General features: G+C 46.8%; 1 protein-coding gene across 1 annotated transcript in view; it reads left to right on the top strand.

Moving 5' to 3' along the window:
- AGXT (alanine--glyoxylate aminotransferase) overlaps window positions 1–21,975 on the top strand; it is a 32,261-nt gene extending 10,286 nt beyond the window's left edge. The window contains exons 5-11 of the mRNA XM_077826979.1: window positions 3,553–3,623; window positions 15,220–15,304; window positions 16,322–16,417; window positions 17,077–17,146; window positions 17,912–18,007; window positions 18,454–18,582; window positions 21,868–21,975. Coding sequence (XP_077683105.1) covers window positions 3,553–3,623; window positions 15,220–15,304; window positions 16,322–16,417; window positions 17,077–17,146; window positions 17,912–18,007; window positions 18,454–18,582; window positions 21,868–21,975 — 655 coding nt within the window. The remainder of the gene's footprint in view (window positions 1–3,552; window positions 3,624–15,219; window positions 15,305–16,321; window positions 16,418–17,076; window positions 17,147–17,911; window positions 18,008–18,453; window positions 18,583–21,867) is intronic.
- Window positions 21,976–22,589: the final 614 nt, after the last annotated feature.

Genomic DNA, 22,589 nt, shown 5'->3' with positions numbered 1-22,589 from the left:
TCCCACCTAGGAGCTGGACATGCTGGCCACTTCCGGGGTGCATCGCGGTGCCAGGACAGGTGGGACTAGCCGGTCTTAGCCCCGCAGCACCGCTGACCAGACTTTTAATGGCCTGGTCAGCATTCCAGTCGAAAACTGGACACCTGGCAACCCTACTCTATATACTATATGTAAGCGGGGGAATGGTCCAGCTATTGTGGGGAACTTTCCCGGCTTATACAATACCCCGGTGAAATGGGCTAGTGAAAGGATCTGAGTTCTCGCTCCCACTTCCTTTTACCAAGAGGCCTGCCTGACCTTGAGGGCTCCCCTTCCTCCCTCCTGTGTGGCAAAGTCCTTGTAACACCAACAAGGCTAGGCCCAGAACTCTTGGGGAGCTCAACCCCCAAGCTTGTCGTGGTCACTTAGGGCAGGGGCTAGGGTGTCCCCACTCCAGGGTGCTCTCTCCACACCGGACACTTCCCTGACTCACTGATCATTGCATATAGTTCAAGCAAACACAATTTATTAAACAGAAATAAATTTTTTTTAAAAAAAGGAAAAAATGGGAAAGGTTAAAGGAAAATACATCACCCCGCTCTGTGGTATGGGGACACCACAACCAGCCATCTCTGGAGGGTAAGGGCAGTTCAGTCTGTTTCTCACATGTCCCAGGCCTCCTGCCCAGGCCCTGGATGTGCTGCAGGGATGCTGAGGGTCGGACACTTGCTCTGGCGGAGGGCACACACCCTCAGGCTGTAGGTGGCAGAACCCTTCTTCCCAGCATCAGCTCTCCCACCCCCTGTCAGGGTTGTGATCCCCCTCCCAGTACCACCTGGAAGACCTCTTGGCTAGGGGGGGCATCTCCCTGCACTGGACCTACTGCCCAGTGTCCCCCTTGCTCTCCCCAGCTGCTCACCGCACCCGGCTCCAGACTGCTCCAGCCCCAGCTCCAGCTTCACTCTGCCTCAGTACTGCTGCCGCTCTGCCTCCTGCCCCTGGGCTGCTTCTCTGGCCCCTCTGGCTCTGGTTGCTACACTTCTCCACCTAGCACAGGTCTGCTCTCTGGGCTGCTTCTGTGGCTCTGCTCCCATCACTGACCTGCTCCCTGGGCTGCTGCTTCTGATCATTGAGAAAGTCCTCAAGGAAACCATTTTAAAGCTCTTGGAGGAGAGGAAGGTGATCAGAAACAGTCAACATGGATTCACCAAGGGCAAGTCATGCCTGACCAACCTGCTGGCCTTCTATGATGAGATAACTGGTTCTCTGGACATGGGGAAAGCACTGGATGTGATATATCTTGACTTTAGCAAAGCTTTTATTATGGTATCCCACAGTATTCTTGCCAGTAAGTTAAAAAAGTATGGATTGGATGAATGGACTATAAGGTGGATAGAAAGTTGGCTAGCTCATTGGGCAATGATAATGGCTTGATATCTATTTGGCAGCTGGTATCAAGCGGAGTGCTCCAAGGGTCAGTCCTTGGGATGGTTTTGTTTTATAGAATATCAGGGTTAAAAGGAACCTCAGGAAGTCATCAAGTTCAACCCCTTGCTCAAAGCAGGACCAATCCCCAATTTTTGCCCCAGATCTCTAAATGGCCCCCTCAAGGATTGAACTCACAACCCTGGGTTTAGCAGGCCAATGCTCAAACCACTGAGCTATCCCTCCTCCCACATCTTTATTAATGATCTGGATGATGTGATAGATTGCACCCTCAGCAAGTTCATGGATGACACTAAGCTGTGGGGAGAGGTAGATACGCTGGAGGGTAGGCATAGGGTCCAGAGTGATCTAGGCAAATTGGAGGATTGAGCCAAAAGAAATCTGATGAGGTTCAACAAGGACAAGTGCAGAGTCCTGCACTTAGGACGGAAGAATCCCATGCACCGCTACAGACTGGAGACCGACTGGCTAAGCAGCAGTTCTGCAGAAAAGGACCTGGGGATTACAGTGGATGAGAAGCTGGATATGAGTCAGCAGTGTGCCCTTGTTGCCATGAAGGCTAATGGCATATCGGGCTGCATTGTCGGAGCATTGCCAGCAGATCGAGGGAAGTGTTTGTTCCCCTCTATTCGGCACTGGTGGGGCCACATCTGGAGTACTGAGTCCAGTTTTGGGCCCCCCACTACAGAAAGGATGTGGACAAATTGGAGAGAGTCCAGCGGAGGGCAATGAAAATGATCAGGGTTCTGGGACACATGACTTTTGAGGAGAGGCTGAGGGAACTGGGATTGTTTAGTCTGCAGAAGAGAAGAGTGGGGGGCGGGGGGTTAGCAGCCTTCAACTTCCTGAAGGGAGGTTCCAAAGAGGATGGAGCTTGGGTGTTCTTAGTGGTGGCAGATGACAGAACATGTAGCAATGGTCTCAAGTTGCAGTGGGGGAGGTTTAGGTTGGATATTAGGAAACACTATTTCACTAGGAGTGGAGTGAAGCACTGGAATGGGTTACCTAGGGAGGTGGTGGAATCTCCATCCTTAGAGGTTTTTAAGGCCTGGCTTGACAAAGCCCTGGCTCGGATGACTTAGTTGGTGTTCGTCCTGCTTTGGCAGGGGGTTCGACTAGATGACCTCCTGAAGTCTCTTCCAACCCTAATCTTCTATGATTGTATGATTCTCAGGTTTTCTGGCTGGCACAGCCCTACTCCCCAGCTCAGCTCAGGCCCCTGCTCTCTCCTTAGCTTGGCCCCACTCTGTTCCAGGCAATTCCAGCTCACACAGAGGATGGGACCCCCCCAACCCATGCCTCCTGACTCACTTATTGGCCTGCCCGCCCTGTCAATCAGGCTCATCTGGAGCATGGGCCTCTCCCCATTGCTCCTGGGGACTGTCAGTCTCAGGGTTCTGATTTCCCATTGACCCTTCCCCTTACTTTTAGTACTGGGAGCTAGCCAACCAAAAAAACTCCACTGAGTTTTAGTAAGGGACTAACAGTCCACTTACATATACACTGAAATGTAAGTACAATATTTATATTTCAATTAATTTAGTTGATAATTAAATGGTAAAATGAGGCAGTAGCAATGTTTCAGTACTACTGTGCTGTGACACTTTTGTATTTTTATGTCTGATTTTGTAAGCAAGTAGTTTTTAAGTGAGGTGAAACTTGGGGGTATGCAAAACAAATCAGACTCCAGAAAGGTATAGTCTGGAAAGGTTGAGAGCCACTGGACTAAGGTTAGGGTTCAAGAAGGTAGGGGGCTCAGGTTAGGGTTCCAAGCCCCTCCTAGGCAGCTATTGCAGACTCAGATCCTCTATGGATCAGGTGCCCAGAGGGGTGCTGAATACTCATCGAACAGTGGGGTATAATAGCATTCCCAGGTAAGACAAAATTGCATGTTTCTCTTTCACCACTGTCTATAGGCAAAGTAATGGGCAGGTTAGTGACTCTGCTAGAGCTGTTGCAATGGTGCTTAACACATTTCAGGAGGGTCCTGGGAAATCCAGGACTCTGGAAAACTATTGTCTGGTCAGAGAAATGATAAGAACCAGAATGAATGAGAAGCTTTCAGACACCAACACAAACAGGTTGATGTTTGCTAAGTAATGTCTGCTCTTCCTTTCCCTTTGCTAGATATAAGTGCTTACTACTGGTGGACTCTGTGGCATCATTAGGTGGAGCTCCCATCCTCATGGACCAACAGGGTAAGCAGCAAAGAACTCATCTTCTTAACTAGAGTATTCACCAGCCCCATAAAATAAAACAAGAAAGAATGTATGTGTGGATAGAAAGGTCCTCTGTACAGGGGAGGCTGGGGAAACGGTAACTGTGATTGTCTTTAAAACCAGAGCTCCTGGGCCATTCCAGATGGTGGTGGGGGGAGGATTACCAGAGGGTTCATCCTGAACCATATTCTCTAGAGTGATTTCTGTTGGGAGAAACTGGGTTTAGGGTAGTGATGAGATCTTCCACTGCAGGCGTTCCCCAAGCTATGGTTAAGCTTTCAGAGGGTAGTGATGCCTATGCTAGGGTTAGGGAGTCCAAGGGCAGGACATGTCGGGGTAACATTAATGTCCCACATGGTAAGGCTATCTGGGCTAGAGGAATGATTCCAGAGGACAAGGCTCCCAAACTAGGGCTATGTTTCCATGGGTAGGCTTACCCAGGCTGGGGTTAAGGTTACAATGGAGAAGACTCTCCAAACTACGCTTAGGGAACCAAAGTGTGGGACTCCTTGAGCTGTGGGTAGGCTTTCAAAGGGTAAGACTCTGCAGGATAGGGTTGGTATACATAGAATCATACAATCATAGAATATCAGGATTGGAAGGCACCTCAGGAGGTCATCTAGTCCAAGCCCCAGCTCAAAGCAGGCACAATCCCCAAATAAATCACCCCAGCCAGGGCTTTGTCAAGCCTGACCTTAAAAACTTCAAAGGAAGGAGATTCCACCACCTCCCTAGGTAACGTATTCCAGTGTTTCACCACCCTCCTAGTGAGAAAGTTTTTCCTAATAACCCAACCTAATCCTCCCCCACTGCAACTTGAGACCATTACTCCTCGTTCTGTCATCCACTACCACTGAGAGCAGTCTAGATCCATCCTCTTTGGAACCCCCTTTCAGGTAGTTGAAAGCAGCTATCAAATCCCCCCTCATTCTTCTCTTCCGCAGACTAAACAATCCCAGTTCCCTCAGCCTCTCCTCATAAGTCATGTGTTCCAGTCCCCTAATCATTTTTGTTGCCCTCCGCTGGACTCTCTCCAATTTTTCCACATCCTTCTTGTAGTGTGGGGCCCAAAACTGGACACAGTATTCCAGATGAGGCCTCACCAATGTCGAATAGAGGGGAACGATCACGTCCCTCGATCTGCTGGCAGTGCCCCTACTTATACATCCCAAAATGCCATTGGCCTTCTTGGCAACAAGGGCACACTGTTGACTCATATCCAGCTTCTCATCCACTGTAACCCCTAGGTCCTTTTCCGCAGAACTGCCACTGAGCCATTGGGTCCCTAGTCTGTAGCAGTGCATGGGATTCTTCCGTCCTAAGTGCAGGACTCTGCACTTGTCCTTGTTGAACCTCATCAGATTTCTTTTGGCCCAATCCTCTAATTTGTCTAGGTCCCTCTGTATCCTACCCCTATTCTCCAGCGTATCTACCTCTCCTCCCAGTTTAGTGTCATCTGCAAACTTGCTGAGGGTGCAATCCATACCATCCTCCAGATCATTAAGGAAGATATTGAACAAAACCGGCCCGAGGACCAACCCTTGGGCCACTCTACTTGATACCGGCTGCCAACTAGACATGGAGCCATTGATCACTACCCGTTGAGCCCGACAATCTAGCCAATTTTCTACTTATAGTGCATTCATCCACCCCATACTTCTTTAACTTACTGGCTAGAATACTGTGGGAGACCGTGTTAAAGCTTTGCTAAAGTCAAGGAACAACACGTCCACTGCTTTCCCCTCATCCACAGAGCCAGTTATCTCGTCATAGAAGGCAATTAGATTAGTCAGGCCTTGGTGAATCCATGCTGAGTGTTCCTGATCACTTTCCTCTCCTCTAAGTGCTTCAGAATTGATTTCTTGAGGACCTGCTCCATGATTTTTCCAGGGACTGAGGTGAGGCTGACTGGCCTGTAGTTCCCAGGATCCTCCTCCTTCCCTTTTTTAAAGATGGGCACTACATTAGCCTTTTTCCAGTTGTCCAGGACCTCACCCGATCACCATGAGTTTTCAAAGATAATGGCCAATGGCTCTGCAATCACATCCGCCAACTCCTTTAGCACTCTCGGATGCACCGCATCCGGCCCCATTGACTTGTGCTTGTACAGCTTTTCTAAATAGTCCCGAATCACTTCTTTCTTCACAGAGGGCTGGTCACCTCCTCCCCATGCTGTACTGCCCAGTGCAGCAGTCTGCGAGCTGACCTTGTTGTGAAGACAGAGGCAAAAAAAGCATTGAGTACATTAGCTTTTTCCACATCCTCTGTCACTAGGTTGCCTCCCTCATTCAGTAAGGGGCCCACACTTTCCTTGACTTTCTTCTTGTTGCTAACATACCTGAAGAAACCCTTCTTGTTACTCTTAACATCTCTTGCTAGCTGCACCTCCAGGTGTGATTTGGCCTTCCTGATTTCACTCCTGCATGCCTGAGCAATATTTATATACGCTTCCCTGGTCATTTGTCCAATCTTCCACTTCTTGTCAGCTTCTTCTTTGTGTTTAAGGTCAGCAAGGATTTCACTGTTAAGCTAAGCTGGTTGCCTGCCATATTTGCTATTCTTTCTACACATCAGAATGGTTTGTCCCTGTAACCTCAATAAGGATTCTTTAAAAACAAGCCAGCTCTCCTGGACTCCCTTCCCCCTCATGTTATTCTCCCAGGGGATCCTGCCCATCAGTTCCCTGAGGTTGTCAAAGTCTGCTTTTCTGAGGTCCAGGATCGGTATTCTGCTGCTCTCCTTTCTTCCCTGTGTCAGGATCCTGAAGTCATAGAATCATAGAATCATAGAATATCAGGGTTGGAAGGGACCCCTGAAGGTCATCTAGTCCAACCCCCTGCTCGAAGCAGGACCAATTCCCAGTTAAATCATCCCAGCCAGGGCTTTGTCAAGCCTGACCTTAAAAACTTCCAAGGAAGGAGATTCCACCACCTCCCTAGGCAACGCATTCCAGTGTTTCACCACCCTCTTAGTGAAAAAGTTTTTCCTAATATCCAATCTAAACCTCCCCCACTGCAACTTGAGGCCATTACTCCTCGTTCTGTCATCTGCTACCATTGAGAACAGTCTAGAGCCATCCTCTTTGGAACCCCCTTTCAGGTAGTTGAAAGCAGCTATCAAATCCCCCCTCATTCTTCTCTTCTGCAGGCTAAACAATCCCAGCTCCCTCAGCCTCTCCTCATAAGTCATGTGTTCTAGACCCCTAATCATTTTTGTTGCCCCTCGCTGGACTCTCTCCAATTTATCCACATCCTTCTTGTAGTGTGGGGCCCAAAACTGGACACAGTACTCCAGATGAGGCCTCACCAATGTCGAATAGAGGGGGACGATCACGTCCCTCGATCTGCTCGCTATGCCCCTACGTATACATCCCAAAATGCCATTGGCCTTCTTGGCAACAAGGGCACACTGCTGACTCATATCCAGCTTCTCGTCCACTGTCACCCCTAGGTCCTTTTCCGCAGAACTGCTGCCTAGCCATGTAGCCATGCTGCCTAGTCTGTAGCGGTGCATTGGATTCTTCCGTCCTAAGTGCAGGACCCTGCACTTATCCTTATTGAACCTCATCAGATTTCTTTTGGCCCAATCCTCCAATTTGTCTAGGTCCTTCTGTCGACCATCTCATGGTCGACCATCTCATGGTCACTGCCTCCCAGGTTCCCATCCACTTTTGCTTCCCCTACTAATTCTTCCCTGTTTGTGAGGATCAGGTCAAGAAGAGCTCTGCCCCTAGTTGGTTCCTCCAGCACTTGCACCAGGAAATTGTCCCCTACACTTTCCAAAATCTTCCTGGATTGTCTGTGCACCGCTGTAGATATCAGGGTGATTGAAGTCTCCCATGAGAACCAGAGCCTACGATCTAGTAACTTCTGTCAGTTGCCAGAAGAAAGCCTCGTCCACCTCATGCTCCTGATCCGGTGGTCTATAGCAGGCTCCCACCATGACATCACCCTTGTTACTCACGCTTCTAAACTTAATCCAGAGACACTCAGGTTTTTCTGCAGTTTCATACCGGAGCTCTGAGCAGTCATACTGCTCTCTTACATACAGTGCAACTCCCCGACCTTTTCTGCCCTGCCTGTCCTTCCTGAACAGTTTATATCCACCCATCACAGTACTCCAGTCATGTGAGTTATTCCACCAAGTCTCTGTTATTCCAATCACATCATAATTCCTTGACTGTGCCAGGACTTCCAGTTCTCCCTGCTTGTTTCCCAGGCTTCTTGAATTTGTGTATAGGCACTTGAGATAACTGGCTGTTTGTCCTGCTTTCTTAGTATGAGGCAGGAGCCCTCCCCTTTTGCGTTCTCCTGCTCATGCTTCCTCCTGGTATCCCACGTCCCCACTTATCTCAGGGCTTTGGTCTCCTTCCTCCAGTGAACCTAGTTTAAAGCCCTCCTCACTAGGTTAGCCAGCCTGCTTCCGAAGATGCTCTTCCCTCTCTTCGTTAGGTTGAGCCCGTCTCTCCCTAGCACTCCTCCTTCTTGCAACACCATCCCATGGTCAAAAAATCCAAAGCCTTCTCTCCGACACCACCTACATAGCCATTCGTTGACTTCCACGATTCGACAGTCTCTACCCAGGCCTTTTTCTTCTACGGGGAGGATGGACGAAAACACCACTTGCGCCTCAAACTCCTTTATCCTTTTTCCCAGAGCCACATATTCTGAAGTGATCCGCTCAAGGTCATTCTTGGCAGTATCATTGGTGCCCACGTGGAGAAGTAGGAAGGGGTAGCGATCCGAGGACTTGATGAGTCTCGGTAGTCTCTCCGTCACATCGTGAATCCTAGCTCCTGGCAAGCAGCAGACTTCTTGGTTTTCCTGGTCAGGGCGGCAGATAGATGACTCAGTGCCCCTGAGGAGAGAGTCTCTGACCACCATCGCCCGCCTCCTCCTCTTGGGACCGGTGGTCATGGAACCCCCATCCCTAGGACAGTGCATCTCATGCCTTCCAATCGGCGGAGTCTCCTTCTGTTCCCTTCCCTCAGATGTATTATCTAGTCCACTCTCCGCATTAGTACCTGTGGAGAGAACATGAAAACAGTTGCTTACCTGTATCTGTGCTGCTGGTACATGGACGCTCCCCTTTCTTCTTCTGGAGGTCACATGCTACCAAATTTCTTCACCGTCCTCCTGTCCCCGCTGCGCAGCCTGCTCTGAATCTTCAGAACTTTGTGTCCGTAGAAGCATATCCTGACATCTGTCCAGGAAATCTTCAGCTTCTCTTATGCAACGCAGGGTCGATACTTCTTTTTCCAGATTTGAATCTTCTCTTCCAATATGGAGACCAGCTTGCACTTTGTACAGACAAAGTCGCTTCTGTCCTGTGGAAGAAAGACAAACATGGCACATCCAGTGCAGGTCACAACAGCTGAACGCTCCCCATCCATATTACCTTCCTTCTACGAGCTTCCTCAGGAGTTGTAGTAACTACTCAGAGAAGCCGGCAAGATGTAAGCCTCAGTGGGCTCTCCCCGGGTGAACTCCCTGGCAAACTCCCTCTGTTAGCCTCTCTGCTGTTTGCTACTCAGCTGGCTCACAGCTGACTGGCTTTTTATAACAGTCAGGCCCACTCAAAGCTCACCTGGAAGAAAGCACTCCCAATTCACACTTTTCAAACAAACAACCAATCAAGCACACGGTCAAACTGTCCCCACAACAGACACTCAGATACTCAGCAACATAGCCTCCTTAATGTAGCCCTTAGCGTACCTCCTTTCAGACAGATCCCAGGCAAACTCCCTCTGTTAGCCTCTCTGCTGTTCGCCGCCACTTCGGGCTGCACAGGCTAGGGTTAACGTTCCAAAGGGTAGGGCTTCCTGGCCTAGGGTTCAGGTTCAGAGGGTAGGGCTCTCCAGCCTAGGGTTCAGGTTCCAGAGGTGGGGCTCTCCGGCCTAGGGTTCGGGATCCAGAGGGTGGGGCTGTAACTGCATTTCCTGTTCAGAAGAACATAATAGTGTCCATACTGGGTTGGACAAGTGGTCCGTCTAGCCCAGTATCCTGTCTTCTGAGATTGGCCAATGCCAGGTGCTTCCAAGGGAATGAACAGAACAGAGCAATTTATCGAGTGATCTACCCCCTCTTGCCGTGTCACAGCCTCTGGCAGTCAGAGGCTTAGGGATACCCATTGCATAGGGTTGTGTCCTGACCATCTCGGCTAGTAGCCATAGATTGACCTATCCTGCATGACTTTATCTAATTCTTTTTTAAATCCACTTATACTTTGGCCTTCACAACATCCCCTGACAATGAGTTCCACAGGTTGACTTTGTGCTGTATGAAGAAGTACTTCCTTATGTTTATTTTATATCTGCTGCCTATTAATTTTATTGGATTACCCCTGGTTCCTGTGTCATGTCAATGGGTAAATAACACTTCCCTATTCATTTTTCCACATCATTTATGATTTTATAAACCTCTACCAGATCCCTCCCTCTCCCCCACCCCCCGGATGTCTCTTTTCTAAACTAAACAGTCCCTGTCTTTTTAATCTCTCCTCATATGGAAGCTGTTCCATATCCCTAGTCATTTTGTTGCCCGTCTCTGCACCTTTTCCAATTCTAATATATCTTTGTAGCAATGGGGAGACCAACTCTGCACTCGGTATTCAAGATGTGGGTGTGTCATAAATATAAAGGGAAGGGTAAACCCCTTTGAAATCCCTCCTGGCCAGGGGAAAGCTCCTCTCACCTGTAAAGGGTTAAGAAGCTAAAGGTAACCTCGCTGGCACCTGACCAAAATGACCAATGAGGAGACAAGATACTTTCAGAAGCTGGGAGGAGGGAGAGAAACAAAGGGTCTGTGGGTCTGTCTATATTCTGTCTTGGCCGGGGATAGACCAGGAATGGAGTCTTAGAACTTTTAGTAAGTAATCTAGCTAGGTACGTGTTAGATTATGATTTCTTTAAATGGCTGAGAAAAGAACTGTGCTGAATAGAATAACTATTTCTGTCTGTGTATCTTTTTTGTAACTTAAGGTTTTGCCTAGAGGGGTTCTCTATGTTTTTGAATCTAATTACCCTGTAAGGTATCTACCATCCTGATTTTACAGGGGGGATTTCTTTATTTCTATTTACTTCTATTTTTATTAAAAGTCTTCTTGTAAGAAAACTGAATGCTTTTTCATTGTTCTCAGATCCAAGGGTTTGGGTCTGTGGTCACCTATGCAAATTGGTCAGGCTTTTTATCCAACATTTCCCAGGAAAGGGGGGGTGCAAGTGTTGGGAGGATTGTTCATTGTTCTTAAGATCCAAGGGTCTGGGTCTGTAGTCACCTAGGCAAATTGGTGAGGCTTTTTACCAAACCTTGTCCAGGAAGTGGGGTGCAAGGTTTTGGGAAGTATTTTGGGGGGAAAGACGCGTCCAAACAGCTCTTCCCCAGTAACCAGTATTAGTTTGGTGGTGGTAGCGGCCAATCCAAGGACAAAGGGTGGAATATTTTGTTACTTGGGGAAGTTTTGACCTAAGCTGGTAAAGATAAGCTGAGGAGGTTTTTCATGCAGGTCCCCACATGTGTAGCCTAGAGTTCAGAGTGGGGGAGGAATCGTGACAGGGTGTACTGTAGATTAATATAGGGGCATGATGGTATTTTCTGTCTTATTGTCTCTCTCTTGCCTAATGGTTCCTAACATTCGGTTAGCTTTTTTGATTGCTGCTTCACATTGAGCAGTTGTTTTTAGAGAACTATCCACGATGACTCTAAGGTCTTTTTCTGGAGTATGTATGTTGGGATTATGTTTTCTAATGTGCATTACTTTATATTTATCAACATTGAATTTCATTTACCCAGTCACCCAGTTTTGTGAAATCCCTTTGTAACTGTTCACAGTCAGCTTTGGACTTAACTATATTGAGTAATTTTGTGTTATCTGCAAATGTTGCCACCTCACTGTTTACCCCTTTTTCCAAATAATTTATGAATATGTTGAACAGCCCTGGTCTCAGTACAGACCTTTGGGGAACCCCCTGATTTACCTCTCTCCATTGTGAGAGAAATTCCTCCCAAAACTGGAGAAAATGTAGTCAGGACTGTAAATCCTTATAGTTTGTGTTCACAAAGAGCCTTAACTCTGACCCATAGCCCTCTCCTCAATGGACCTATGATTAGTTTGTCATGTCACTATGGCTCACTAGGGATACTATCTGCTGGTGCAGTTTCTATTCACTTTCAGGAGTAGTTTGAACTAGATCACAGGGTGACTAAGAGGCACTAATGGGATATTAAAACCACTCTATCCTTAGGGTGATGGATAATGAGTTGAGAATAGTGAATTGTTCATTATGCAGATTGGCTTGGCTGGCTGGCAATGGAATGGTCGTTCTAAGGTAATGTATGTGCAGTGTGAGATGAGATGTCCTGGTGTATTGCAGTCAGTGGTTGAAGTTCAAGAGGGTGTGTGTTGGAGCTGCTGGCCCATATGTAATGAGACATGAGGCATTTTTGAGGAAGTGATAGGGTGCAGACAGGGCCAGATTAACTCAGAGGGTTTAGGGGGCTGCAACCCAGGGCCTTGGGCTAAAGGGGCCCCACAAAAATAAATCCATAATTATATACATGAAAATATATATATATATATATATATAAATGTATGATCTATGGTTTGGGATAGAACAAATCTATTTTACCAATATATCTTATTAAAACAACTTCCTGATCATAATTATCATGCGATAAAATCAAATCATGTGCCATTTCTTATTGCTTGGATCTGTGTGCCTGTGCAGGGGTTTTATAAAAATGTCGGATAATGGTACACCTAGAAAATATGATAGCAGAGCTCAAAAGAGGAAAGCGCAGAAGTTAAAAACGATTCATGAGGAACAGTTGTTAAACAAAATACCAAAATTGACAGGCTATTTCAGTAAACCACCAACAAATGCACCAGATATTAGTGATTTGGAAAATAAGTCAACAAGCATCACAAATCCTCACAAGCGAACGACAGCAGCCACAGCAGACACAGTCAGTCAGCCAGTTTTGGATGAGAGTGAAATAGCTGCATGTGATGAAGGTAAAAACGCAGCTAACTTTGTCCATACAGCACTGATGCAGCACGCTGGGGCCCAATAAATGAAACAGTGTGATCTTATTGGATCACAAAAGGGCCAACACTATGTCAAAACAAAAATTGTGATTTTACAGCATCTGAAAAACAATACAAACATTAGAAATGGTGTTTATCAAAAACCCTCTTCACACGTACTCTTCAAAATGGGGAATCTGTACCTCATGAGTGGCTTCTTTATTCTCCATCAACAGGGTCTGTTTTTTGTTTTATGTGTCGATTGAAGATTCATCCTCTCATACAAGGGCATTTAGTGGTTGTGGCTTTAATGACTGGAAACACGATGCAGTTTGTGTTGTTTAGCACGAGAACAACATTTGTCACAGAAATACAATGCTTACCAGGATTTCTTGGACACAAGCCAAAGGGCAAATTGACTCGGAACTGGAAAAACAGTTTCAAACTGACCATGCTTATTGGAAAGAGGTTCTCAGATGGGTTGTTGCAGTTGCTAAGTTTCTGGCGGAGTGTGGGCTTTCTTTCAAAGGAGACAATGAAATTGTTGGATCCCCCAATAATGGGAATTACTTGGGCACCTTGGAATTATTGAGTCAGTTTGATCCTTTTCTAAATGAACATATAAAAAAATATGGGAATGCTGATAAAGGAAGGTCTTCATACCTTTCTTCAGCGATTTGTGAGGAATTTGTAATTTTAATGGGACAAAGGGTGCTTTTAGAAATAAACAGTCAGTTGCAGATTGCAAAGAACTTTTCAATTATTGTAGATTCCACTCCTGACATATCTCATGTAAATCAACGTACGTTCATTGTCTGCAGTGTGTCGCAAGAGGGGCAGATTCAAGAGTGTTTTCTTTAATTTCTCGCAATAGCAAGTCATGCTGGAGAATCACTTTGTAATTCAGTTTTGACAGTTTTGCAGAAGATGGACATTGACATAGCAAATTGCAGAGGTCAGTGTTATGACAATGCTAGTAGCATGTCAGGGGCATACAGAGGTCTGCAATCACGAATTTGGGAGATAAACCCTTTAGTAGAATGGGTACCTTGTGCAGCTCACACTCTCATTTTAGTTGGGTTAGGAGCGTAAACAGCTGCTTGGAGGCAAACATGTTTTTTTCCTTTGTCCAGTCACTTTTTCATTTCTGCTCGAAATCAACCATTCGCTGGCAAATTGTTACGGCAGGATTAGAGCCAAATGACAATAAGCAAATCGAGATGCTGAAAGCTCTTTCAGATACAAGGTGGTCCACACATTCCCAGGCTACAAAAGCACTACGACTGAATTATGAAAATATTCAGGAATCTCTCCAAAAACTAGCTGATGATCCAAATCAGAACCCAAATATGTGCAATGATGCTCGATCACTGGTCATGAAAATGGACAAGCTGGAAATTGTTTTTCTTTGCAACCTCTGGAACACAGTTCCGCAGAGATTTCAAGCAACAAGCGCTGCACTTCAGGTTGTTGACCTTGACTTGCCTAATGCTGTAAAGTTGGTGGGCTCTTTAAAGGATTTTGTGGCTGGTCTATGAGTTCAGTTTGACAGCTTTGAAACTACCACTAAACAAATGACACCTCGAGTTTCTCAACAGTATAAATCAGAAAAGCACTGTGAACTGAAGCGTAAAAAACAACAGGACGAGTCTGTGGAGCCAGACAGTAAGTTGTCAGGCCTAGAGAAATTTGGTGTGGAGGTTTTCAACATTGTTATTGATAAACCTGTTGCAGAGCTGCATTGCAGGTATGAGGCATACAAAGAGATATGCGGCTACTTCGGATTTATGAACAATCTTCATCTACTTTCTGCATCAGAACATGATTCAGCTGTTAAACTACAAAACAAATATAGTACAACTTACAAGAGGATTTTGCAGATGAAGTGGTTCAATTTAGGGAGTTCACAAAACACGAGAAAAACAAAACAGTAAAGACACTACTTTTCGTCTGCAGTCTGTGTTTCTCAATGTAGACATTGCCTTATGGATTTTTTTGACACTGCCAGTAATTAACACTGGAGGAGAATGATCGTTTTCAAAACTGGCGCTAATAAAAAACAAGCTGATGAAACTGAATAATTTGACTCTAATGTCAATAGAGTATGACTTGCTTTGTCAACTAGATTTCAGTGACATCATCAAGGATTTCTCAGCTCTGAAGACCAGAAAGAAATATAACAGCTGTTCTAAGGTAAGAAGTAGGCTATTTTGAATTAACTTAACTATATTCTACATGTTTTAAGACTGAAATGTAACCACAGAATGGCTTTATGTTAATTAAAAGGCAAGTTTAGTACAGCGTTAATAGCTTTGATGCCATAATTGTGATCCTTTTGTTTTAAACTAGGAAAAAGACTCGTATACAGCGCCCCACAAAATCTAATAGCCCCAGGCCCACAGGAGAGTTAATCTGGCCCTGGGTGCAGAACTGGACTCCTAACGGAAAGCTAGTTGCTAGTCAGGACTGGAAGGATGGTGTTGCTGCCTTTCCTCCACAATCAATCTTAAATGGCTGGGTTTCTAACACACTACTTTTCCATTTAACACAGGTATTGACATCTTGTACTCGGGATCTCAAAAAGTCTTGAATGCTCCCCCTGGCAGTGCCCCTATCTCCTTCAGTGAGCGAGCCAGGTGAGGACAACGCTGCCATCCCTGTGGATTGTGAAACACATTGGTGAAAGCACAGGGCCAGGTAGAGGTGCTCATGTACACAACATTAGGGCAGGCTAAGCAGCAGGTGACTAAGGTCCACAGATGTGTAGAAGCACCTACACAGGTTGAACAATGTCCCTGAAAGAGGGAAAAGGTGGCCCACATGCAACCCTCTGTTACACATGGGCAAGTCCAGCCCAAGGTGTTCAAGCACCCAGAAATATCCCCGCTCCCAGTGACTGAGACCATTGATTCCTAGGTGTACAGCTGGGTGATCGCTCAGCCCTCAAGCAGCAGGGCTATCACTCCTGAGGGCAGTGCCACTGGAATCTAGGGGACCCCTCCCATGAGTCCGCGCTGCGCTGTGGGAGGAAGGGTGGCAAGCTTGGGCCCTACATCATACGCAGAGGGGAGTAAAAGCAACCGCTGACCAGGCCTGACAACTTCCAGTTAAGCCTGAGGTGCAGGCATTACCCCTGAAGCCCCGGCCTCTCAGAACCTCCCCAGCACACAGGAGCCCTCTGCACCCACAGCCAGTTCAAGCTGCAGGAAGCCAGGCACTGTCACTATCTCATTGGGTTGGTTCTGACTGGTGCAGTGGCTGCCTTCTCCCCCATGGGGCACTCAGCGGGATTCCTTTCCACCTCACCATTATCTAATCTGTTGTATCGATTTCGGTCCCAGCAGTTCCTCTGTCAGTGTCACGTCTGAGTGCCACCCAAGCAACCCCTCCCTTCCCTAGTCAGTGGGAGTAAGCTCAACTAGTTAACAATAACCACACCTACCTCGTATCTAGTGCTTCCCTTGCCTGATCTCAAAGTGCCTTACAGGAGGGCAATATCGTTATCCCCATTTTACAGGTGGGGAAAATGAGGCACAGAGGGGCCAGGAGTGTGTCTATGTGGTGCATGTAGTAGGAAAACTAAGTAAAGGTTCTGGCTGGAGGGCAGAGCTCCTAGGATCGTTTACTCAGCTTTGTCATATCCATGTTGTCAGGAAGAAGATTTTCAGCAGGAGGACGAAGCCACCTTCCTTCTTCCTGGACATGGGCTGGCTGGCCAATTACTGGGGCTGTGACGACAAGCCAAGAATGTGAGGGGCGAGCTTTGGGGTGTCCAGGAAGCAGCTCTCTGACCAGGGATTTAGCACACCACGACCTGAGTCCAGATGGACTTTCATCCAAATCACAAAGCATTTCCACTTCAGTCCAGATTGAAATCCCACCCAAATCACATCTGAACCCAGCACTCACCCCAGCCCCATACTTGACATCCATTCAGACCTCACAACATACCTACTTCTCATCTAAACTTCAACCTGACCCGAAGCCCCTTGTGTCCACCCTCACCCTAACCCTGAGCTAATCCTCATTCTTCCCCCAAAACTAATTAATGCCCCATCCCTCTCACCTCACTAGAAGAGGAGAGGTGAATCAGAGAATACAGTACTCACATAGCACCAACTTACAGCATCCTGCTATCCACATCCTTGGCGTCAGCAGATCCAGTGCTCCTGCTTAGTCTTCATGAAGTTCCAATCTCTGATGTCAGTGTAGTAACCTCATTCATTTCCTTTTCCCCTGCTATGGTGGGATAGAAAGAGGAGGTCAGGCTGAAGTATGGTTTTGGTGGCTTAGCCTCCAGGATTTGTCTAGGGTTCAGTATTGATTGTAATGTATTGATTTGATCCAATAATGTATTTAGTCATTGTGGTCATGAGCCCTTCTCCAGCATGTCGCATGTATATTACAGATACCATCATACTGCACCGATCAATAGCTTCTTCAGCCTGAGGGAGGGCTTGGCAATCCTTGCAGAACAGGTGAGCAATGGCAGGAGGCACTCGGGCCAGGCAGGGTGGAGAAAGGCAAAGAGAAGGAACATTAGTGGGAAAACAAGACTGGGACTATCATCACCGAGCTGGTTGCTGGGATTGCTATTTAGAAATGTAGTTGAAGACAACACTGCTATTTTTTAAAGTATTTAGGTGCTTAAAATCAAACAGAGGCCAGGTGGGATTTTCAAATGGAGCTAGATGCCTGTCTGCCTCTGTAGGCACCTAAATACCTTTAAAAATCTGTGCTTGGTGCTTATGGAAGAAACCAGTTGGACAGCCCTGGAGATTGAAGTCTTTTATTTAACGACTGTATGGGCAGCTGCCACGCAAACATCAAAGTGTTTGCCTAGACCCTGACCAGGAGGGATCTCCTGGAGAGGCAATAGTCCAGTCCAGTCTCCACTGCCATTCAGTCCTGGCCTCTTGCTGAGCCTGCCAGGCAGGAGGCCAATCTTGGGGGAGCTGCTTTCTGTGGTGGAGACACTGCCGAGGACTGGGCTCGGTTTGTGTGGCCATCGAGCAGCCATCAAAGGGTAACAAATTGTGGTCGTTCCAGACCTGGACTAGATGGGAACTGGTGCTTGGGAGGTGAGCGGTCCCATAAAGGATCACCTGAGCCTTCTTCTCCCCATCAAGATGAAACGTGAAATCAACCTATCTGACCCAGGATTTGTGTCTGCCTGTTACATGCCTGGCCCTAGGACAGTAACCTCCTAGCTAATGGCTCTGCTCTTCTCCCCATTGGCCCAGGGGCTGGAGAACTCCTGGAAGCTTCACAAGGAGAACAGTCTCTACCTGTGTGCAGGGCTGCAGCAGCTGGGTCTCCAACTCTTTGTGAAGGAACAGGTAGGACTTGGGCTGATATTACTGGACACCGTATAGACCTGCTGGATCTCACTGGTGTTGGTAGAGTGACACTGTGGACGAAGTGTCATCCGGCTGGGCTAGAGAGAAAGAGAGAGTTAAGGGGATAGTTTGGGACAGATGAGGCCAGATTCTTGGCTCATGTAAATCAGTGTAGCTCCACTGACTTTGGCAGAGTTATGCTGATTGCTAACAGTTGGGGATCTCGCCCAGCTCTAAATTTCTCAGGAGGTTTCACACGCTGGGAGATTCCCAGCCAACCAAGGATGGAAAAGCAGGATCTTCCCCATAGAAAGGAATCTTTGTTCCAGACTGCAAGGTTTGCAGCAAGGTGCAGAAGGAATAGGGAGGAGGGGGAAGAGGACTGTTTGCACACGCCCAGAGGAGACCTCCTGCACCACATCTGACACCATGTCTCTGTTTTTCAGGAGGTGCGGCTCCCTACAATCACCACCTTTGTCCTACCTGAGGGATATGACTGGAAGGAGGTCACAACGTTTATTATGAATAAACATGCAATAGAGATCTCAGGGGGCCTGGGACCATCGGCGGGGAAGGTAGGTCCAAGCTGCCAACCAGGGTTGAACTCTGCAAGTCTCTGTGGCCAGTCAGGTACTTTGCGAACAGGGACTGCTAACAGGGAGTTTTGAGAGGGAGTTCTCCAGGTGAAGGAGGAGCAAATACTGGACCCTTGGGGTAAGTGGCTGTCTGTAGTGTGTGTTTGGGGGTTACTTGCTGTGTGCTGAACTTGTGTTTGTCTGTCTGTCTGTCTGTCTGTTTGTTTGTTTGAAGGACCATGTGCTATGGGGCCAGCAGTTGGAAGCTGTGAGCTTCTAAACAAGGTTTGAAATCTCGAAGCCTCTGTTCATTGGCTGAGCCTTAGTCGGGGGCAGGGCTATCAAGAAGGCCAGGGCTTTATAAAACAGTGAGCAAGCGACCAAGGACTGCTAACAGGGAGTTTCGAGAGGAAGTTTGGAAAGGGGACAAAGTACACTTGCCATTCTTTAAAACCTTTAAACTAAACTATAATCTATAATCAAAACTAACCTATAATCAGAACTTCTTGATTTAAATAAAAACCCTGTCATTAACCTTGGTAGCTGTAGGAGAAAATGCAGGCAGAAGCCCAGCAGCAGAATGGGGACTATCCTGTTTATTGCACTAAGTGTAGCATGTATGATTACCTGCCCTGTGGGCGAGTGGCGTATATGTGCATTTGGTGCAAGGAGCTCCTGGCCCTCAGAGACCGTGTATGGGCTTTGGAGGCCAGGGTGGCAGAACTGGAGGAGCTAAGGGAGGCAGAGAGGTATGCTGATAAGGCTTTCTGGGACACTGTAGATTTGTCCCACCTCCGGTCAGACAGCCCCTGCACTGTTAAGGAGGATGAAAAGCCCAGAGAAGGAGAGCAGTCAACGGGAACAGAGGGAAACCTTCCCATAGTTACAGGTTTCAGAGTAGCAGCCGTGTTAGTCTGTATTCACAAAAAGAAAAGGAGTACTTGTGGCACCTTAGAGACTAACCAATTTATTTGAGCATAAGCTTTCATGAGCTACAGCTCACTTCATCGGATGCATCCGATGAAGTGAGCTGTAGTTCACGAAAGCTTATGCTCAAATAAATTGGTTAGTCTCTAAGGTGCCACAAGTACTCCTTCCCATAGTTGGGACCCTCCTTCCAGATGATGTTGGGGTATCCTCTCGCACTGAGGTTACCTCTCCGGGGGAGGGAACTCTAGTCATTAGGAAAAGGCAGGTGTTAGTAATGGGAGATTCGATCATTAGAAACATAGAGAGCTGGGTTTGTGATGACCGGGAGAACCGTATGGTGACTTGCCTGCCTGGTGCCAAGGTTGCAGATCTCTCGAGGCGTCTAGATAGACTTATGTGTAGTGCTGGGGAGGAGCCTTCCCTACGGAATGCAGCCCAAGACTGATACAAACCACTGCCTCAGGGCTTCATGCATTGAGATCCAGCCACAAGCAAACTTGGAGAAAAAGCTCTCAAGATAAGGCCTGGCATGCTGTGTTCTTACAACCACTTGCGAAATAAGCAGTGACTATTGGGAACCTGTAGCAGGGTTTACCACCCTTCTGTAGCCAACCACAGCGATACAGATGAGTCCTGCCTCTGTTTCCCTCATGGTCCCCAGGGCTGGCCAAGTTGCTCTTCTCTACCTTCCTGCTGCTGCTTCCTACTCCCCTTTCTCAACTGATGCCTGGGTCTCTATAGAGGTCAGGTGCCCTCTATCAGGCAACTAACTAGACACAGGTGAACTTGGACCCATTTCCTTTTAAAGGGGCCAGTCGTTCTGTGAGGGAATTCTAACAAAGAAGTCTGTTTAATTAGGGGGTGCAATAACAAACAACCTCCTCCCCCCCGCAACACACAACACTATTTGTGTGGTAGAAGGTGCAGCATTTGTAGGTCTTTCCAAGAGAGAATGGAATTGCTTGTAGACAAATTTGTATAAGCAAATTTCAGAGGAGAGGAAAAGCTAGCCTTTGTTCTTTCCATATTTTCCTTGTTTGTGTTAATGAATGCAAATTAAAAGAGGATACCTAAGACAGAGCTGCACTGAAGAGTCTTTTTCCATAGGCTTGTTACTAACCAATCATTACCCTAAACTGGAAGAGACTAGGGAAAATGAAAAAGTTCAAATACAATCATTTATTAGAGGCGAGGGAAGTTTCAATAACAGCATGATATTTATGCTGGCTTTAGGTCTAGTACTTTGAGCACTTTTTCCAAGACTCAGTAGAGAGTATACCTTGTTCTGGGTTGGGCATAACACCTGTGAGAAGCTTACAGACTTACAGGGATGAGTTTAAAAGCAAAGCTATTCTTGCAGGGCCTTGGCTAGGAGAACCTAGGTTGACCACTGATTCCTTATTTTAAGAGCTATTCCTTATTGGAGGCACGATCCAACTCCTACTGAAGTCAATAGAAAGACTCCCATTGCTTTCAATTGGAATTGGATCAACCCATGTCAATATATGAGGTACTTTTCTCCAGTAACAGCCATGTTAATCTGTATTTGCAAAAAGAAAAGGAGTACTTGTGGCACCTTAGAGACTAACCAATTTATTTGAGCATAAGCTTTCGTGATGCATCCGATGTAGTGAGCTGTAGCTCACGAAAGCTTATGCTCAAATAAATTGGTTAGTGTCTAAGGTGCCACAAGTACTCCTTTTCTTTTTTCTCCAGTAGTCATAAGGAATAATATAACATGATACAAAGGGATGAATAAAGCATTGGGAGGGGTGGCCCCTTACAAATAAGCTTTGTTTTAGTGTTTCATATCATGTAATTTATTATCTCTAACTGTAGGTGGTCACCCTAGTTGCAACTCAGCCACAAATTTGCTCCCTAGTATATTTTACCTTTGGCATACTGGCCAGCAGAACTAAAGCAGGTGCCACCAAAGAAGCTGAAGATTTCTTGTGTTTTCATTTTACTTGTATTTGCTTCAATTAATGATAACAAAAACAATTACATCTATGTGGTCTGATTCCCCCATTGTTGTGCACCTTCTACAGCGTACACTACTGCAGCATGGCTGTGCTGGGAGCTTGACACCATTCTGATCTGCTACCTTTTTACACCTCCTTTGCATTCACTTTGCCCAGGCATAAGTGACAGTACATGGTGCAGGGCACTGGAGAATCTGGCCTATTATATGGTATGTGTGTAGGAAGTCACTGGTATGGTTCTCACCTCCCCCGTGAGCCTTGCATCTCCTGCAGTCATGCAATCCGACATGTCACTGGGCTGATCCTGGAAAACCAATTTGATCTCATTAATATTTACTACTCTCTATTGAGTTTCCTTTTCTCTCAATTTCAGGTTCTTCGAATAGGACTCATGGGCTATAACTCCACCAAATTCAATGCGGACCGAGTCCTGCATGCCCTGAAAGATGCCCTCCAGCACTGCCACAAGAACAAGCTGTGAGCTGCTCCTAGTGCAGCTGCAGACACAAGTACAAAGAGATCATTTCAGGCCTTGCTCATGCCACTGTCCTCTCCCAAACTCAAGCAGGAGGCTGAAGTGGGGCCACCGCTCTCATTTCCCTCATGTCCGTTGTACCCGATGAAATATTGGTGAGCGCCAGACCAGCTGCAGCACCCTACGGGGGAAAAATGAACCATGCCATACCCAGGGAGCCATGCTCCATTGAGAATTGATTATTAGCAGTGTCAGGTGGATCTGCACATAGATATTCAGAGTTTTCGCTTTATTGATGAATGACCAAGATGTGATCAGGGTAGTGTGGAACTGACAGTGCAAGAGCGGGGAGGTGACTGGGCGGGGGGGAGAGGGGGTAAGGGCAGATGAGATGTATGAGGAGAGGGATAAAGCGTTCCAACTTGTTGCCAGCTGCAGAACTCCAGATCTGCTTGGGCTGCCATCTTACCCAAATCAGGAGTTTGAGAGAGGCAGCATGCTACAGAATCAACCTACACCCCCTCTCAGGACTTTATCTGGCAGCATTCAGGTGAAGGATGAAGAAAAAGGGATGGGAAGGACTTGAGAGTACAGTGGAACCTGAACCTGCATCAGTGAGA

The sequence above is a fragment of the Eretmochelys imbricata genome, chromosome 9 (genome assembly GCF_965152235.1).
Source record: "Eretmochelys imbricata isolate rEreImb1 chromosome 9, rEreImb1.hap1, whole genome shotgun sequence".
In the NCBI taxonomy this organism is placed as follows: Eukaryota; Metazoa; Chordata; order Testudines; family Cheloniidae; genus Eretmochelys; species Eretmochelys imbricata.
The sequence above is the reverse complement of the archived record's forward strand: the minus strand, read 5'-3'. Positions and strand labels throughout refer to the sequence as shown.